At 31.2% G+C, this 14,242-nt stretch overlaps 2 protein-coding genes across 2 annotated transcripts; both read left to right on the top strand.

The window, feature by feature from the left end:
- The first annotated feature begins 344 nt into the window (after window positions 1-344).
- Window positions 345-5,037, top strand: LOC123911206 (zinc transporter 8-like). The gene is made up of 3 exons (XM_045962577.1): window positions 345-1,201; window positions 1,474-1,623; window positions 4,682-5,037. Exons 1-3 carry the CDS (start codon window positions 587-589, stop codon window positions 4,985-4,987), a joined length of 1,071 nt encoding a protein of 356 aa, XP_045818533.1. The 5' UTR covers window positions 345-586; the 3' UTR covers window positions 4,988-5,037.
- Window positions 5,038-8,601: 3,564 nt separating this feature from the next.
- Window positions 8,602-10,584, top strand: LOC123911207 (zinc transporter 8-like). Its single transcript, XM_045962578.1, has 3 exons — window positions 8,602-9,335; window positions 9,465-9,614; window positions 10,279-10,584. Exons 1-3 carry the CDS (start codon window positions 8,700-8,702, stop codon window positions 10,582-10,584), a joined length of 1,092 nt encoding a protein of 363 aa, XP_045818534.1. The 5' UTR covers window positions 8,602-8,699.
- The last annotated feature ends 3,658 nt before the right edge of the window (window positions 10,585-14,242 follow it).

The following is a 14,242-nucleotide window of genomic DNA, read 5'->3' on the forward strand; positions in this document are numbered from 1 at the left end:
GTGTCTTTTTCTTTCGTGGTCCCTATTCTTTATGTTTTTATTGGTTACTAGAGATTGATAATTCCATATTTTCAAATATTCAAACCGAAACCGTTGACTATAACTTTGAGTTGTACTTTTTTTTTCATTTATTAGAAATACGTCATTTTGCACACTCAACATATAGTTTCGACATTATGTCAATAAGTTTCCCCTTTGGCTAGTTGACTTTCTATACTTAAACACTTCACAACCAATCTCATGTTAGTAGCTACTCTATTATGTCGACATTTTACAACATTATTTTTTTTCTTAATTAATTCTACAACATTGTTAATCTAATAAAATAAACATCAAACCATATGAATGCAAACAAATCCATCGTTGTTGCCGTCATTAACTTGAAGAATGCACGTTACAATGTGTAACTTCTAAATTAACATATGAAATATTCAATCTCTATTATTTCCAATACTAAAAAAAATACCCTAAGCTATATATCCTTATATATGTTGCATCTTATATCAATAGTTTCCTCACACACTCTCTCTCTCTCTCATTCGATTTCTCTCATATGCTTTGAGTTTCTAACTAATTAACCATCGAAATGGGATTTAAAATTAACATCAAAGAATTTGTTTTGTCTATTTTGATCTTCCTCATAATCCCAACTCTAATAGCCGCAGAATGTACGTGCGATGAAGAAGATGAAGATAGAGACAAAAGCAAAGCCCTACGTTACAAAATAGCGGCTTTAGTATCGATACTAGTTGCAAGTGCAATTGGTGTTTGCATTCCACTTCTTGGAAAAGTGATACCCGCCTTAAGCCCCGAAAAAGATATATTTTTTGTCATCAAAGCCTTTGCTGCCGGTGTGATATTGTCCACCGGTTTCATTCATGTTCTTCCTGATGCTTTTGAGAATCTTACTTCTCCTTGTTTAAATGAACATCCTTGGGGTGATTTTCCGTTCACCGGTTTTGTAGCTATGTGCACTGCTATGGGGACTCTTATGGTGGATACTTATGCTACTGCTTATTTTCAGAACCATTATACTAAAAAAGCACCAACACAAGTTGAGAGTCATGATCATGAGGCAACCTCAGATGTGGAGCATGAAGGACATGTGCATGTTCATACTCATGCATCACATGGTCATGCACATGGTCCTGTTTCTTCGCATCCATCATCAGAACTTCTTCGTCATAGAGTTATATCACAGGTATTAATAATGTAAATTTAATTGTAAAAAAATGTTAATTTAATTTAATTATTATATATTGACGGTGTAAGATATTTTTACATGATTGTATGTATGTATGTATAAAATTCTTTTTGAGTACCCATCATAATAGTAAACTCTAATAATATATTTAATTTTAATTTATAATCATATCATGCACAATAATACATATAATTGATTGATAAATAATGTTGAAATTTTCAATTTGTATCAATTGCATGTGATGAAATATTGTTTTGATTTGATTATAGGTATTGGAGTTGGGAATTATTGTTCACTCAGTTATAATAGGAATTTCTGTGGGTGCTTCAGAGAGTCCTAAAACAATAAGACCACTTGTAGCTGCGTTGACTTTTCATCAGTTTTTTGAAGGCATGGGACTTGGAAGTTGTATAACCCAGGTATTTTGAGGGTATCTCAGCCATTCATTTTATTTTTACAATTGATTGTTCAAAACATTAAAAAAAATTAGATGATAATTAATGATCAAAACTGGTCAATCTACTGTGAAAATTGCACTACATACAGACGATCTTTCTCGTATAATATACATCCATAAACTATTGGAAAATGATTTAATTTTTATCAAGCTATATGTTTGTGAATGTACATGGGACCATGTGTCAATTGTTTGGTTGGTGTGAAACATGAAATGGAACTATTAGTCAGGAATAAGTTTCAAATATATGTACGGTTGGACTATAAAGATAAGATACTTTAATATAGTAGTAGTACTTAGGTACCGTTTGGCCTAGCTTTTTTTTGCAATAAAAGCTACTTTAAACTTAAAGTTAAAAAGAAGAACTTTAAAAATAAAGCTAAAGTTGTTTGGTCATTTTATTTTCTATTTTGTTTTAGAAGCTGTTTTTTCACAATAATTACTATAAATGAATCATTTAATTAAATTCTAAAAAATGAATACCAAGAAATATGATATTTTCTTTCTTAATAAGTGTTAAATTAATTTTACAAATAATTATGTTAAATAAATGAAAATATTTTAAAAGAGTAATTATTTAAAGTTGTTTGCTTTAAAATGATTATTAACTATAATTATAAATGAAAAAATTAAAATAAAAACACAAATAGGAAAAATGATATGATGATGACTGATTTTTTTACTAATGATGATGACTGACGAGTAGTGTTTGTTTTAATATATAAGTAGATAAAACAACAACAAAACAATTACGCAGGCCGGATATATCATATGCATGTTAGAATTAGAAAATAAAATAAATATTTAAAATACCGATTGAATTGTCTCATGCGGGAATCGAAGGAGGTAACCACCGAAAAGCTAATTTCTGTTAGAAAAAGTTACATGGATTAACTTAATTGAAAGTACTTTATTGGCATATTTAACACATATAAAATAAGTTGCTTTTTTTATTAAGTACTTTTAAAAAAACTGTTTGGCCCAACTTTTTTATTAAGGAGTAAAAAAGTTCAAAATAAGCTAGGCCAAACGGTACCTTATTTGACTTATATATGTTTATTTTTCATTAGATAACTTATTCGACGTCTCAAGCATTTTATGACCTTCTATTATATATGTTGAAAAGATACCAAAACTCTTATTGTTTATTTAAAGATATGATCATGTTTTGGAACTTTGACTTTTTTTATTCTCTTTACCTTTTTTTTTTTTCCTGGCCATGCACCATTTTTAGTATGCGTATATCTTAATTGGTGACACTTAGCCTGCCCAAGTGATTTTAAATTTGTGCACCACATCCAATTCCTATTTTATACCATAAGAGCCCGTTTAGTGCACAGGATAAGAGACAGGATAGGATAACTATATCATATTATGTCTCAATCCAGTGTTTGGTGACACAACAGGATATGATAAGTTAATCCTGAAGCTTATCCTATCTTGTTTCTCTAGTTAAAATCCTTATCCTGAATTTGAGCTGGGTTACCAGCAGGATAGGATAAGAAAAAAAAAATCGTTGATTTATTCTAAAAAATATATTTTAAAATAAAAAATTGAAAATTAATAAAATAATTTGATAGTAAATTAATAATAAAATAATTAATTTTTAAATATATATGTGATTTTCTCACAAGGGTAATTTTGTAATTTATATAATCTAAAAAATCAAAATTCTCCTAAAATTACAATATTTTAAATTAAAATAATTATTAAAAAATTGCAAAATAAGAATATTAATTTAAATTTAATAACAACTTAAATATAATTCTTTTGCAATGGTAGTTTTATTATTTAAATATATCATATATTTATTTAGCTTATCTAACATGTATAATTGAGTTATTTATTTGATCATGATTCATATAAAAAACTTAATTTGTTTATTTTCTCATAATTTGTATTTAAAATTTAAAGTTATTTGATTACTTTTTCTTTTTGTACAATTACTTATTTATATTTTTATTTATAAAATTCAAAGTATTACAATATAATTTTTAACAAATAACAATTGTTTTACGAGAGTAATTTTGTCATTTAAATATGTTATGTATCTTATCATATTGGTATGAACAAATATATATTAAAAATATGATATAATAGTTATCATGTTTGTTATCCTGTGTGCACCAAACACATGATAGGATAACTGAGGATAACTGTTATCCTGCTGATATCCTATCCTATCACTATCCTGTTGTATATCTTATCCTGTCACTATCTTATCCTGCGCACCAAACGGGCCCTAAGATCCATAGCCAGTTTCCATCCATTTCTTTTTTATTGATTAAAATTCATGAGTTCCACTAAATTGGAACTGAAAAAAGATTCAACCAATTGAAAAAAGTACGTTAAACATGTCTTTGTAACATTTATTCTGTTTATAATAATGAAGAAGACGTCGTTGCATTACCATTATGTCATTCTCTTCAATATATTTTGTTTTTTACCCTCAGTATCCGGCTCACTAGACCGTTTAATCTGGTTCGGGAGGTCAGTTTTCAGCCCCCTCCTGATTGCAGTTGTGGGAATCGAATCATAAGCCTTCCTACCAAGTTCGGCATCAATCACCACTGGACCAATCTTTCTGACCAATTTTGCTTAAAACAAAGTCATTAAAGAAAAAACTATGCATAGATACTTTAAAGAAAGGATCATGTTTTTTTTTGTTTTGACAATAAGAAAGAGTCATGTTAACATGAGCACATATTAAGGATTCTAAAAAAAGCCCTTTAAAAATAACTTTAGAGAAAAAGTTTATATTATTCATTTATATTATAAAATCATATAAACTGAATTAGTAAAAAAAAACTAATTCTTCCAAAACATTAGGCAGAAATTACGTTGTGTCAACATATGCAGGCATCATATCATATAAAAAACAAAACTCATAATCTTAGAATTAAGTTATGTGTTTATTATATTTTAAAAGCTTTTGTATACCTTGTAATTCAATGTAAAGAAGAAAAGATTAACTTACATTGTTAGTTGATGACTTACCATAAGTGCAAACATCATTGCAGGCTAATTTCAAGAGTCTATCAATTACAATCATGGGATTGTTCTTTGCTTTGACAACTCCGGTAGGAATTGGAATTGGTTTAGGGATCAGCAGTGTTTATGATGAGAATAGTCCAACCGCTCTTATTGTTGAAGGAGTCTTCAATGCAGCTTCAGCTGGAATATTAATCTATATGGCACTTGTTGATCTTCTTGCAGCTGATTTTATGAATCCAAGAATGCAAAAGAGTGGTAGGCTTAGATTAGGATGCAATCTATCTCTTTTACTAGGTGCTGGTTGTATGTCTCTTTTGGCCAAATGGGCTTAGGTGTTTGTGTATATATATTTTTTAGTTTTGATTTCTCATTTCCTTCCAAATTTTTCATTTAAAGTCGCTATTGATTTTATGTGAGACCTACTTGCTTGATAATTTGAGAGTATGTATCCAACAACTAACGAGAACAAGTTATATAAGCAGATTTGTACGTGGTATCCACAACTAACTTGCTAAAATGGAAATTAATACCATACATTCTTACGGTGTGGCATGACAATTTTGTCAGGTTTTAAGAAAGTTTTTCAAAATTTTATTAATTCTTTTATTAGAATAATTTCAATAAACGAATTTTGATTAAACCATTAATCACAAATTAAATAAAATGAATTTTAGGATTACCTCTTGTAACATGCTTTAATTTAAAAAACGATTCCATCGATCAACAGCGAAGCAGGTGTAGCAATGTCTCTATTCCACACGAACAGAGTTTATCCGATAATCGGTGCTACCCAAATTTAAATGGAGCTTTAGAAAGAATAAGATTTGGAGAGCGGCTAGGGTTTCTAAATTTTGTCCTAACTAAATAATTCATAATTTAGCGCCCTAATGAGTCTTATTTATAAACTCATTGGCACACAACATATCTTATGGTGCACTGCCCGCACATTTCACTTACCTATGGTGTACAATGTGTTCTAGATCGGCTAAAAGCCCAACATATGAGAAGGTCCATCAAAATGAGATAAGAAGCATGTGGCAGAATGACCACGACGAACATACAAACGAGCACGGACTAAAGGTGAAGAGCCTAAACCGTCCTCATGTGCTCGTATGAAAGGACAATACAAGTGTTATTAGTGGTAGATCCACTCTACATGAAGGACCCCACAGTACTGTAAACCTTAATATTCTCCCATATATACATATGCTCATATATCAATCCCTAAGTATGACATTATGCGCCTCCATTTACACTCTTTAAACCTCTTTCATATACTGACTTGAGCGTCAGAGTGCTAACATGACTACAGGTACCCTTCCCCCCAACACACAAAAGCCGGAATAGTCAAGCTCATCACCATCATCAACACTCTACCACTAGCTGAGACATCGTTGTTCAGAAGTCGATGCTGCCAGCTCAAATCATTTCTAAACGCCTAGTTCACTACTGTATACTATTACCTGTTTGTAAAATTAGTGCTTTAATTACATAGAGCTTTATAGGACCAAACAGGGAAACTACATTTATGAAGCTTTATATTCTTTATATTAGGCGTGTCCGTGTCGGACACGGTGTCAGACACCGACTTTTATGATAACACTACATTATGTTATTTTTAAAATTATTATCGTTGTCGACGTGTCAGTGTCGGTGTAGTGTCAGATGTCCGTATATGTGTCAGTGCTTCATATAACATTTATTTATTTACTAAACCAAAGAAATATACTGATGAAAGATATCTGAAGCACAAGGTGAGCTAAACATACAAACTATAATTATAAATCACAAAGTAAAAATTAAACCATAGCTAAAGCATAACCAGAAAAAGCTAACACCAAACCAACACAAAATTTACTATAAAAATGAAAAAACATAGCATTCAACACACCGTAATGTGTACCAACATTACACCATCAATACAACACTTTTACCATAGCTAAAGCATAATAAAAAATAAGCTATCACCAAACCAACACAAAATCTACTATCAAAATGAAAAAACATAGCATTCAAACACACTATAAAGTGTACCAACATTACACCATCAATAAACACTTTTACCATAGCTAAAGCATAAAAAAAAAAAAAAAAAAACACAAAACCAACACAAAATCTACTATCAAAATGAAAAAACATAGCATTCAAACACACTGTAAAGTGTACCAACATAGGGACTATTCTTGACAATATAACAAAATGTAGGGACTAAAAATATATTTAACCCTATTTTTAATAGAGTAAAATTACAATGAAATATATAAAATTTAGAATATTATTAAAACTAATAAGGACAAATTAGTAAACTTGGTGATAATCAATTTTATTATATTAGAAGGAGACAACATTTTGTCACTCAATTTTACTATATTTTTATTTAATTTTATATGAAAAATAAAATATAAAAGTAATGTATTGATAAATATTAAAAAAATTACGGGATAAATGTTTGTGGTTGATACCTATGTTACGGGACAAGTGTTGATTTAATAATTTTTCGGGAAAGAACTCAATAGTGTCACTTATATTTTAATTTTAACAATATTTTTTAACAAATTATTATAATTTTAATGATAAATCCGTGTCATTTATTTTGGGATAGAGAGAGTATTTAATTTGGTGAGATATTTACACTATATAAATAGATATAATAAATTTGTTTTATGAAAAAAAAATGGCAAGTAATTTGTTGAGAAAAATAGAGAAATCCTAGTTTCCTCCTCTTCGAGTCAAAATCCTCTCCTTTTTTTTTTTTTTTTGACGCAATCCTCTCCATTTTTATAATTACTAAAAATTTTAAAAATATAATTGAAATAATGTGATACTTTGTGTGTCATATTATTTAATATGTATATATTCTAAATTTTTTCAAAATTATAGTAATTGGTAGAATAAATAGAGAGAATTTTGTTAAAAAAAAAATAGAGAGAATTTTGACTCTCCTCTTTACATCGAGTCCAGGCTCCCTCCATTTAATGTATCATCCATTTAGACAATTAATTGTATGGTTGTGTGACATGTGTAAAACAACAATCTAATGGCTGAGATCACAACAATACACGCCTTTCTTGTTCTCTTTCTTCTTACCCATCATAACAACAGTAGCCTTCAGTTTTCAATCGCCGCCGCCGCTGGCCACTTCATCTTCTTCATCTCATCACTCCTTCTTTCTCTTTGCAACATTTTTTGCAATATGATTTGTGATGTTGTTTTTGAAAAAAAATTCAAAAGATTGAAAATTGAAACAGAACTAATAGCATCCATTTTGTTGCAAAATTGTGAATAATAGAAATTGCTAATGTTCCTTTGTGAATCGCTTTCGACAAATCATTTACTTTCTAACGGCGGCGAAGAATGTGTGTGGTAGATTGGTTCGACCGGCAAGATAGCTGCAACGACGGCGGTTACCGGAGGAACAAGGAAGAGGCAACAACGATGAAAGATGTAAACGACGCTGGTTTAAGCCGGAGATGGCAGAGGCGGCGACGTTGAGAAGAAGATGGAAGAGGCAACAATGCAGTGAGGAGAAACTAAATGGTTTTGTTGTGATCTCAGCCATTAGATTGTTTTTTTAACGGATGTCACATCCATACAATTAATCGGGTAAACGAAGGATATATTATATACATTAAATGGAGCGAACTCAACTCCTTTACATTGCTCTCCCTCACATGCGGGACCACTAGCATCCCATCCCTTCCTTCACGCGCTAGTCATCTATTTTTAGTTTTTAAAAAATTTATTATTTTATTTTTATGAACAGATATGTCGCCATTTTGAAATAAGTTTCTACACAATTACATGAGTAGTTGACTTTCAATATTTCAACACTTGAAAACTTTACTAATTACTTCAATTTATGTCGACATTCTAATTACATTCTTATTAAACAACATGAACTCATCATACATTATGTTGCCGCCATTACGTAGGTATCTACAACTAACTCACGTAACCCTAGAAAACATATTCACATAACCATATTTCATTTGTTCACTATACACATACACACTCTCTTCGTCGATCTAATCTAACCATATTCAAATGGGGTTCAAAAAAAGTATTAATCAATTTGTTTTTACTATTTTGATCCTATTAATAATTCCGACTCTAATCGCCGCTGAATGCACATGTGATAAGGAAGATGAAGATAGAAACAAAGCCAAAGCTCTATTTTACAAAATAGCTGCTTTGATATCGATACTAATTGCAAGTGCAATTGGTGTTTTCATCCCACTTCTTGGTAAAGTGATACCGGCATTAAGCCCTGAAAAAAATATATTCTTTGTCATCAAAGCCTTTGCGGCCGGGGTGATATTATCCACCGGTTTCATTCATGTTCTACCTGATGCTTTTGAGAATCTTACTTCTCCTTGTTTAAATGAACATCCTTGGGGTGATTTTCCGTTCACCGGTTTTGTGGCTATGTGTACCGCTATGGGGACTCTTATGGTTGAAACTTATGCCACTGCTTATTTTCAGAATCAATATTCTAAAAAGGCTCCGGCACAGGGTGAGAGTCATGTGGCGGTCTCGGACGTGGAAAAGGAAGCCGGAGAGCATCATGGACATGTGAATGTTCATACTCATGCATCACATGGTCATGCACATGGCCGCGTTTCTTTGGATCAGAACTCGGATCAGTCGTTAGAACTTCTTCGTCATAGGGTTATATCAGAGGTACTAGTTATAATAATATATTCAATTTTTATTATAATATATGTAAAATAATATATATCCGTTTCCCTTGATTGATAAATATGTACTTCTTAGCTTGCATTGTGATGAATTGTTTTAATTTGATTATAGGTGTTGGAGTTGGGAATTATTGTTCACTCTATTATAATAGGAATTTCTTTAGGTGCTTGTGAGACTCCAAAAACCATAAGGCCACTAGTAGCTGCATTGACTTTTCATCAATTTTTTGAAGGCATGGGACTTGGAAGTTGTATAACTCAGGTAATGTACATAACTTTATTGTATATATTGCTATATATCATTCAAATTATGGAAACTGATTTAATTCGTAGCAAAGCCATTGGTTGGTGTAAAACATAAAGCTATGAGTTAATTAATTAGGATAAGATTAAGACATTTCAATCGTTGGTTTCTTGAAGTTAAATTTTAAGTATGTGAACTTTTTATCAAAATTGGATTGATCATTGCGATTGCGGATGCAGTAGCGGTCATTGCCATTGTGGTCATTCTGGTTGTTGCAATGCCCAATATAATGCGGCTATTGCGGCGTGTGAAATCATTTTAAAACTTTCACAAACAATATAAAAGGACACTCTTATGTCACTGCACTATTTAAACATCATTGTAGAGTCTCAACTTATTTTGTATATTTCACGGTTGAAAGATTGTTAAATTATAATATTTTTCATTAATTTTGACTCAAATATGGCCAAAATTGTCTGATATCCTTATACAGTTACTACTTATTTGTTTGTTATAAAATATATCCTATTTTGGATGAAACATGAACTTTTCTAATTGAACTTATAGAAATTAATCAAGAAAACAATATATTAAAACTGAACTACAAAAATATTTTTGATACATGAGAAACTCAATAATCACTCTTTTACATGTTGACTTATTGGAAGTGGAATCATTGCAGGCTAATTTCAAGAATCTATCAATTACACTAAGGGGATTATTCTTTGCTTTGACAACTCCAGCTGGGATTGGAATTGGTATAGCGATCAGTAGTGTCTATGATGAGAACAGTTCAACTGCCCTTATTGTTGAAGGAATCTTCAATGCAGCTTCAGCTGGGATCTTAATCTATATGGCACTTGTTGATCTTCTTGCAGCTGATTTTATGAATCCAAGAATGCAAAAGAGTGGTAGACTTAGATTAGGATGCAATCTATCTCTTCTACTAGGAGCTGGTTGTATGTCTCTTTTGGCCAAATGGGCTTAGAAGCTTTTTTTTTTTTTTAGTTTAGTTAGTTTTTCTTTTAGTTTCAAATTGTTCATTTAAAGATGTTGATGATTTTCTTTTATTATATAGTTATAAATTAAAGAGTTTGTTTGAAGTTGTTGCTGTCATTGATTTATTATCTGTGTTTCATCATTCTTAAAGATTTGATTCTGTATAATATGCAGTGTGTCAATTAACTTATATTCACTTGTCGAAGAAAATAAAGAAAAGGGATATCTCTAAATTATGTTTCATGTCAAACATGATTATGGTTCAAGTTCAAGTGATAATGAAAAAGTCTACATAAATGAAAAAACTTTTATATTGCATTCTTATTTTACAATTCAACCAAATTCTCACTCGCTCTTTGCACTTACTTATCTTTATTATTTTCATTTTTTCACTCTCTAATGGCGCCAAATAATCCAACTCCATATGCCGAAGTGGCAAATGGAGTACCTCCCAACGATAGATGTCCAAATGTGCAGCTCATGAAGAGCTACCCCTTCTTCCATTTCAAATAACCCCTTTCAAGTTGAGTAGCATTGATGTCGCGAGGCATGCTTTCCATCAGAACCATCAATATGCTGCGAAACATTTTGGAAGTTCTGATGAAAAGCTTGCCTCGTGAGATCGATGCTACTCAGCTTGAAATGGGGATATTGTAAATGGAAGAAGTAGTAGCTGTTCATGAGCTGCACATTTGGGCCATCACAGTTGGAAAGATTTTGCTATCATGTCATGTTAAAATCAACCGCCATGCCGACACTGACATGGTATTGGCTTCCTTTGATAATATGACACCAGCAGCAAATATCTTTTTGCCAAGAGGTTGGAATATGCTCATTTGCATGCAACTTCCATTGATACTTATGTTTGTGGGAGTCACTGAGATTGTGTAAGGGATCAGAGCTAGCAACTTTGGTGTGAAAGTGGATCTTGTAAGTAAGTTTCTGTTTGGTTAGAAGCAGCAACCAGTTTTAATCCTTCAATTGTATCATGAAAACTGGTCAGGATTTTTTATGGATGTAGCTAATAGGTGAAAGGGTGCTATTTTATAGTTTAATTTAATTTCATATATTAATTGTTTCTACCAATAAAATATCACATGACATCACAAAGATGGAACCTTGTAACTTAATTTCTTATAACAATGGGTTTGTCTTTGTCCATTGCCGTTGAGGATGGGTCCCTAATACTACAATTGCATGCACCTCAATTATTACTCTGTTTTTGTGTCCAATTAAAATCGGTTGTTGTTTGTTGTAGAGACAATGATGTATAACACATAAAGAAAACAAAACTACGTATAGAGAAATTTATTGGATGTATTGGATTAAAAAGAATTTGATGTATATTTTGTATGAATTAATGTATGTGTGTATGCAAGTTCCTAATAAGGAATGAAATACTAAATAATTAATACACAATGAGACATTCTTATAATTGAAAGTTGGGTCTAATTCAACCCAATAAAATCGGCCTGTAAGGTGAGAATTATCCTTACTTTTTTTTCACTAAGAGAATTATTCTTACTTATAAACACATATTCATGTCATCCCACAACTGATGTGAAACTTCTTAATAGACATAATACTTGTGCAAAAGTTTAGTTAAAAAAAAAAATACTGTGCAAAATACTCATTAGTGTAGAGTTTCTTAGCTTAATAGGGTTTATCTCTATCATTTTGCATAAAACAATGTGATCTAATCTTGGCTATAGGATGAAGAAAATTCGTTGTAAAACGTTGTAAAACAATGTTGGGCTCCCATGTGACATGTCCTATCATTTAATCCGATATTTTTAAACTCCTTATAAGTTATAATCAATATTATTGTGATCTAAAAACCCTTTACTAAGACTCATGTTGCAATTGGTGTGTCACTTTTCAATCTAGATAAACTATTTTCTTTACTAATTAGTAAAACTAAGTGCATGGCCTTTTTGTATATGTTTTAATGACAACAACAAAATTTATGAAATAATAAATGATAAGATTTATAAATAGTGAGATCTATTAATATTTGCACTTTAGTTTTTGTCTAAAGAATTAGAATCACATGAGTGGAAGCTTGAAGCCACCCATCAAAAAGTGCATTGCATATAGTCACCGATGAAAAATTCATAGCAGCATAAAAAAATTACAACACTATAGTATCACAAGCTTCATGATGATATCAAAAGACTATTTATTGAAATTATAAGATGATTATTTAAAGATTCAAGAAAGAAGAAGAACGCCAGAAAGAGTTACAGATACATTTTACGTTGATCTTTAAATCATATCTAAAAGAGATTAGGCAAAATACATAAGATTTCATTCAAGAGAATGATTGTGCACCTTCAGAATACATTTGTGCCTAAACTAAAACATCTCAAAGATACTTAATGGAAAAGAAATGTGTGCAAGCAGCACCAAGATCAGGAGGGTTCCAGAGAGTGTTTGAGAGGAGCGTCCGCACAGGACACCACAATTTTAGGGGCACCAATTTTTTTCCACTTAGTGTGTGTTTATGTGCGTGTGGACAATCGTGTGTGCGTGCGTACAATCATGTGTGCGTGCGTCCGTGTGTTAAAATAAATAAATTTAATAATTATTAAACTAAAGTTTAAAATAAACTTAGACTTTTATGATCTTGATAATAAAATCTATTTGAAGAATTAAAAGTTATCAGAGAGATTTTAACAATTAAAAGTATAATCTTAACTTTTCTTTCACATTATATATTTTTATATGACTTATAAAATAAATGGGACACCAAAATTATAACTTGCATAGGGAACCCAAAATCTCAGGGACGGCTCTAGTGGCAGAATATATGAGATTGTTGAAGTTGATGGCAGATCATTTGAGATAAGAGATTCTTCACTGCGGATGATGAAATCATTCTGAGAATTCGTTTAGCCTAAGAGAATGTATTAAATTAAACATGTTTTATGACGGCAATAAGAGTCAAGCTATCTTGGCCGCCGTAAATCCCGACTTCAAATCCACCGATTTCTTCACCATTTTACTTTAAATCAACTCGCATAAACAACTTCAAACCCACTTGATTTCTTCACCATTTTACTTTAAATCAACTCCCAAATAAGAGATTATAGTTCAATTCTTAGGTTCATTTTTCATCACTTGTCAGCTGGCCCAATTGCTTCTCATGATACGTGAATAATAAAACTATAAAAGGTAGTAGTAAATGGAATTTGTCCTTTGGCTTGAGAAAATTTTACTGTGTGGGCCCATTTCCAGAAAATATTGTGGACTTAATTCTATATTTGGTCCTTAAGTTTATTTTAAATTTTAGTTTGGTCCCATATATTTAAATAATTTTAAATTGGTCTCTTATGTTACTTATGTTAATTTTTTGTATTTTTCGTTAAATTTTGACTTAATTTCATCTAATTTTCTATTAAATTTTGAGTAAACTCGCAGCATCCAAGTTAATAGCATAAAACGGCATACTCATGCCTACAAATAATGTGATAAATTAAAGTAACCAGAATACCTATGCCTCCGGATCTGCATCATTGACGAACTTAATCACCGTGTGAATCAGTAATTGACTGAGGTTGATCTGCCAATTCAATCAAACGAACACCGCAACAAGACAGGAATACAAACACTGCACAAAGACGAGACGACGAAATCACAAAAAAAAC

Source organism: Trifolium pratense, linkage group LG2 (genome assembly GCF_020283565.1).
Source record: "Trifolium pratense cultivar HEN17-A07 linkage group LG2, ARS_RC_1.1, whole genome shotgun sequence".
In the NCBI taxonomy this organism is placed as follows: Eukaryota; Viridiplantae; Streptophyta; class Magnoliopsida; order Fabales; family Fabaceae; genus Trifolium; species Trifolium pratense.

Excerpts from the sequence above, each read along its gene's own strand:
- LOC123911206 (XM_045962577.1), top strand. The coding sequence starts at position 587 with ATGGGATTTAAAATTAACATCAAAGAATTTGTTTTGTCTATTTTGATC. Across the intron at positions 1,202-1,473 it reads GTCATAGAGTTATATCACAG|GTATTGGAGTTGGGAATTAT; the intron begins GTATTAATAATG and ends ATTTGATTATAG. Across the intron at positions 1,624-4,681 it reads TTGGAAGTTGTATAACCCAG|GCTAATTTCAAGAGTCTATC; the intron begins GTATTTTGAGGG and ends ACATCATTGCAG.
- LOC123911207 (XM_045962578.1), top strand. The coding sequence starts at position 8,700 with ATGGGGTTCAAAAAAAGTATTAATCAATTTGTTTTTACTATTTTGATC. Across the intron at positions 9,336-9,464 it reads GTCATAGGGTTATATCAGAG|GTGTTGGAGTTGGGAATTAT; the intron begins GTACTAGTTATA and ends ATTTGATTATAG. Across the intron at positions 9,615-10,278 it reads TTGGAAGTTGTATAACTCAG|GCTAATTTCAAGAATCTATC; the intron begins GTAATGTACATA and ends GAATCATTGCAG.